At 35.7% G+C, this 6,213-nt stretch overlaps 1 protein-coding gene across 1 annotated transcript; it reads right to left on the minus strand.

Annotated features, from left to right (window-relative positions):
* Window positions 1-618: 618 nt before the first annotated feature.
* Window positions 619-5,939, minus strand: LOC104863325 (olfactory receptor 18-like). The gene is made up of 2 exons (XM_010625700.2): window positions 5,911-5,939; window positions 619-1,561 (listed from the first exon to the last, which is right to left on the minus strand). Exons 1-2 carry the CDS (start codon window positions 5,937-5,939, stop codon window positions 619-621), a joined length of 972 nt encoding a protein of 323 aa, XP_010624002.2.
* Window positions 5,940-6,213: the final 274 nt, after the last annotated feature.

Raw genomic sequence — 6,213 nt, forward strand, 5'->3', positions numbered from 1 at the left:
CTTTGAAGAAAACCACCTTCCTTGCTGTTATATTAATCTCATTCATTATTAGCAAACTGGTACTTGATCTCTTTAGGGACGAGCATCTAGATCACCTGGAAACTTTTTGAAAAACCTCATGCTTAGTGACAGAACCATGCTTAGAAATCAAAACCAGTGATGAGAAGAAACATATTTCTGTGCTTTTATTCTCCCTAAATGATATGAATAAGGCCAACCCCGAGGAACACTGATATGGCCCCTATAAATAACATACCTAAATATATATATATATCTCAGATGCAAATTTAAAATATAAACAAACTGTGAAAATGCTCATAACTTTTAAATGCCTGTGCAGAGATATAACTTTTCCCTTGGGGTCCAAGGTCATCACTCAAAATCTACAGAAGCTGCCTAAGTTTATTGACTTACTCAAAATGGTTATGAGGAAAAGAACCCCACAACATTCACTTGATAGGTAACAACAATGAAAAGGACACAGGTTTCAGTTAAGATTCAGGAAATGGAATAAGCGCCATGAAGCTAAAAGAATAATGTGTCCCAGGAACAGGAGTTGTGTACTAGACTGTTGGTTTTCCAGCTCCAACTCCAAAAAGAATGAAAGTGATAGTGAGATTAGCTCCTTCTGTTCCCTATTCTCCACAGGGCACTTTTAATGTCATTGTTCCTCAGGCTGTAGATGAAAGGATTGAGCATAGGGGTGAAAACTGTGTACCCCATTGAGGCCACTGCACTTTTCCTAGGAGAAATTGAAGCAGCAGATGCAAGGTAATCTCCAATGGCTGTTCCATAAGTTAAGCAGACAACTGAAAGTTGAGACCCATAGGTGGAGAAGGCTTTACTCTTCCCACCTGATGATGGGAGTCTCAGGATGGAAGAAACAATTTTATAGTAGGAGAAAAAGATTCCTGAGAGAGGAAGAAAACCAGAGATGATTACAACAAAATAAATTATTGTACTTTTGGTAGGAGTATCAGAACAGGCAAGATTCAACAGCTGAGAGGGGTCACAGAAGAAATTAGCAATTTCCAAATCCTGTAAGTAGGTAAAGTGTAAGGCAATCAAATTATGCACCTGGGACATAAAAAGACGCAACAAAAAAGACACAAAAACTAAGTATCTACAGAGAGTAGGTTTCATGATGACCTGATAATGCAGGGGGTGACAGATGGCTGCAAACCTGTCATAGGCCATCACTGTCAGACGCATGTCATCCATAAAGACAAAGATGAGAAACAAAGACATCTGCATCAGACAGCCTGCATAGGAGATGACTGTATTCTGAGAACGGATGTCCACAATCATCTTTGGGACCGTGGTAGAGATTAAGCAGATGTCAGAAAAGGACAGGCTGGAGAGGAAGAAGTACATGGGGGTATGGAGGTGGGAATCAGAGTTGACAACCAAAATAATGAGCAGGTTCCCAAGCACTGTGACTAAGTACATGGACAGGAGTAGACCAAAGAAAATGTGTTGCAAGTGAGGATCCTCTGAAAGAGCCATAATATGAAATTCTGAGACACGTGTTAGATTCTGTGCTTCCATATTGTTTGGGCACCTTTGAAAAAGAAAGGAGGATTGGAAAAAAGAAACAATAGGCACCATATACTAAATAACATTAAAATCTCCCTTGACTTTTAACATTTAAAATAGCATCCAAGAACTTGAACTACATTGTCTCTACAATAATTAATTAAGTGAAATTAATAGGACACAAGTGTGTAAATAACAGTTTTTGTGGTGTGAAAAACTAAAAGGGTAAATAAGGAACAAATTGTATAATTGATATTGTGTAATAGGAGGAAAAGGTCTAAAGGAGTGAGGGAAGTGGGAAGGGTAGGAGAAAGAAAAGAATGGAAAAGAAAAAAAATGTGAGATGAAAAAAATATGGAAACAAAATCTTTGTAAATAGGGAAGGGTGGAGGGGATGAAGAGAGGCCAGGAGATTGGAGAAAAATAAGAGCAAAGATACATCATGTAAAGGTACAAGGTCCCAATGATAAATGTAACTGTATTGAATACCTAAAATGTACCAATAAATTTAATGGGAAAATATAAATAAATAAATTTGATAGTCTACAAGCAGAGATCATTGCCAGTCGTCTTCTAGGAGTTTTCATTTTTTAAAATCTTCTTCTTTAATGAATGAGGTCCTTTGATATTTTGAAAAAAAATAATATATAATGTGTGTGCTTAGCTTTAGCAGACCAGATTTTGATAAACTTAAATAAAAGGCACATAACCAATATTACCCTTGACCATAAATTTGGCATTTGTGTACACTGTGCAGATGATGAAAAAAAACTTACAATATATGAGCACTTTTGGATTAAAAAAATTTTTTGGACATATATCAGAAGCATCTTACCTCAATAAAATATCCTGGAAGGAAGAGAATGTTTTGCTCACCCCATCTGTATGCTATTGTGAGTGCCGTGGGAGAACTACTTTTTCTTTCTGATTGTATAAGTCATTTGTGTATGAGTAAATAATTTAGTATCAGGTTAAAATGCAAAGCCCTACTTGAAGTAAGGACAGGACATAATGTAAATATGTCTTGGAAGTAACCTCACTTATAAAATGCAGATAGTAATTAACTAGCTTACAGTTATGGCAAAAAAGTTTATAGTGTTGTTCCATTTCATTTATATATATACTTTTTAAATATCAAGATATTCTAGCTTGGAACAAAACCAAATTTTAATTCAAAATAACTGAATGTTAACCTATTTACAGTTCTCTCATACACCAGGTTTGATAGCAGAATCTATAATGTGTCCTCATTTTTATTTTATTTTATTTTTTATTTCTTTATTTTCTGGAAACAAGAATGAACCAGGACCTTGAGCTTGCCAGATAGGCACAGCACCATTAACCTAACTCACTAGCCCCTTATCTTCAGACAATAGCACATTAGCATTACCTATAAGTATGCACACTAATATCCAGATTTTAAAAAGGAACACTTACAAATACCATATGTGTTTTAGAAGTCATATTTTACAGTAGTTTAGGAGAACAACTATGAAATTTAAGTTCTTAATGTCTTTGAAAGTTTCCATTCTTCTGCACACATGCTCCTCAAATGAAATGGATGCCTTTAAGTCTGGGGTTTGTTTGTTTGTTTGTTTATTGGTACCTGGGATCAAATTTGGGCCCTTGCACTTGCAAGGCAGACGCTGGAACCACTGAGCTAAATGCCTGGTCCACTCTGGGGTTTCTTTTAATGGCAACATATATATGTTAGTAGTGATTTGTACATCCATAGTACTTTTATATAATTCTAAACTACATAGCTATGTAGTTTGTAACAACATCTAGTTACTTGTATAGAATTCATTGAATTGTGGTTCTGAGACTCTGAAAAGTAAGTTGAAGCACTTTAAAGTGCTTAAAGTGATGCACAGCATTAGCTGAGGCAGGGAGATCCTTTAGCACATTTGTTATACAATGTTTTAAAAGTCCTTCTGCCTTTCTCTGTGTTAAAAAGAGGAAAGATTCTAAATGGCATATTGGTTGGGGATTGTTATATGAATTACAATAACTGAGGCATGTCCAATTTTCTGTTAATCACCTACATTTGTATCTCAAAAAATCCATCCTAATGAAATGCAACCTATTACTCTTAATATCATGTGTCAAATATCTTCCTACTCTATATCAAGTAATGATATAATGTTCATGGACTAATTTCATCTTGTATAAAGAGAATATTTTCATTTCCCTCTATAGAGGAGATGGTGTACTGGTTAAAGGGCAGAAAATCAACATTTAAGTGTGCATCATTGACCTGTCACTACAGGCAGAAGGTATGTCTGTCTCTCCATTCCTACGATCTCATGTTTAACTGAACAGGGAAAATAACATTTAACTCAGAAACATTTGTGCAACTAAGGGATGTTTGGATCATTGCAGTTTTTTTCAGATGAACAATTCCATCATTAGAGTAGTGATTTTGTTGATGAAAACAGTCGGCAAAAGCCAGTAACATCTACATAGATCAGGCCCCAAGATGTGGACTAGTTCAAGAATAAATGTTTCTTTTCTTCCAGCTTTTTAAAAAAACTTTTAAACTACTTTAAAGTGTATAAATGTAGTCCACAATGCAGAAAATAGAATTGAAAAATTGAAAAATTTCATGGTATATTTTATGTGTCATTTAAGTACTTATTCTTTAATTTTCTATTGATATAGCAATGACTTTTACTTCTTTAGGTTTATGTTACATAATTGCCCTCATCCAGGGCAGTTAGTACATACACATACCACATTTTTTATTATTATTCCCCCTTCACCTCTTCGCCCCTTTCTCTTTCCCTTTGTAGTCATACCCAATCAGCTTCACATCTCACAGAGTCTACTTCTACATGTCCTCTCAGATCTTACTCTTATTTATTGCCAAAAATATCTCTACTATAATCTTGGCATGATGGAATAGTGCAGATGCTGAATTGTCAGGATTCTTCTGCTCATGATACAGCCATAAGCAAGACCTATTAATTCTAATCTCTTATTGTGTTGGATACCCTAGAAAGAGATAAATGCACAGACAGAAAATCATCGAAAGTGTCCACACAGCTGTAATGACATCACATTTTTGTGCCAAAAAACAAATAAACAAGTAACAGAAGAATCTGTCCAGTGCTTAATAGAGATTTTTATTTTGATATCCTCTCTATGCCACATATTATATAGACTCAGAGGAAGAGAAATGAAATTGATTTCTCTATAAATTAATAGCACATATTTATGTAACAAAAAGATTAAATGTCTTTTTACATAAATAGAAAAATAATTACTTCAGATAAAGGGTACTGTTGTTGACTACTATGAAGAATTGAATTATGATTATCAATAATATTTTAAACACTTTACACTTAATTTATGCTGATCATGTATTAAACACACAGGAAGTAACCATATCTTTTTTTCTAGTTTTATCCAGTTGTATTTACTAGAGATAACCTCATGACAATGTCTCTGAGATCATAAATGTGACTGAAAATTTGAAATTTAACCAGATCCCATGCACTAACCTTCCTCATGGTTCAGAACTATCATTTAAAAGCAAGCCAAAATCCAGTGGTTTCAACCATGAGCACATCAAAAGTATTTTTTATACTCTGAGAAGCTACTTGAGCAGGAATGAAATCAAGACCCCTATTTACAAAGAGTGGGAAGAATAGGATGAGGTAGACTATTGCAAGGATGTACAAGAGAGGACAAGAGGGGGATGTGTGCTGAATGACCATGTACCTGCTCCTTCTGTGATCATTGCCTGTGATCTATGCCTCTCCCCATATGATGGATACAGCAGTAAACAGAGACTGCTCTTACCTCTGATCAGCTATGCAGAAAAGCACAGTGAGCAAAGCATCCCCTGTAAGCATTGACAGGGAAGCTTGTTGGGCTGTTAATGGGACAACTTACCAGCATTCTATCTAAAGGCTTTCCTCCCTTTCTGTAAAATAAAGTGGGTAGTCATGATTTGGGGAAGACTGTACATTTGAAAGAAAATGAAACAAGCTATGAAACAAAGAGTTCAGAGGCTAGACCACTGCAATCACTCAGACATACTTCATGAGTTATCCTTAATGTCACCATTATCCTCTTTTGCTTTATCCCTTTCATAATCTTTAGGAATGATAGGGAAAGTACAGAATGACCCATTTTTGCTTTTGTATTGAGACATCCATGAAATATAGCACATGCAGGAGGAAAGCATAAGTGAATGAGTTATCTTGTACCCCCAACCCAACACAGGATATAAAATTCACTCTGCATAGTTGAGAATTTTTTTTTCAGCATTCCTTCTATAGGCCATCCAGGCTGCCTTTTAGTCAAAACATGGAGAACAAATGTTTCTGACAACCCTTTCTCTATCCATCATCTCCATTCATCACTTACTGGCTAAGGCTGCTTCTGGACTTGGCCATGACCAATGGATGCAGATCCGAAGCGACTCTCCTAACTTGTAAAAGTCTAGAGCTATGTGTTCTTTCTCAGCCCTGATAAGAAGCCAGTGTCTGACAGCAGTATCCTGACGTGGACAAATATTACAAAGGAATCATGTTATAGACCCAAATGGACTAAAGCCAACATACTGAAGGGCTAGTGAAGTATGCTGATTACTGACAATTATCTGACTTTTGTAGCCCAAAGCACAGAGAACATAATTAGAAAAATTGGTCTACTTTCTTCTAATCTCTA

The sequence above is a fragment of the Fukomys damarensis genome, unplaced genomic scaffold (assembly GCF_012274545.1).
Source record: "Fukomys damarensis isolate Sample0158 unplaced genomic scaffold, DMR_v1.0_HiC HiC_scaffold_30, whole genome shotgun sequence".
NCBI lineage: Eukaryota > Metazoa > Chordata > Mammalia > Rodentia > Bathyergidae > Fukomys > Fukomys damarensis.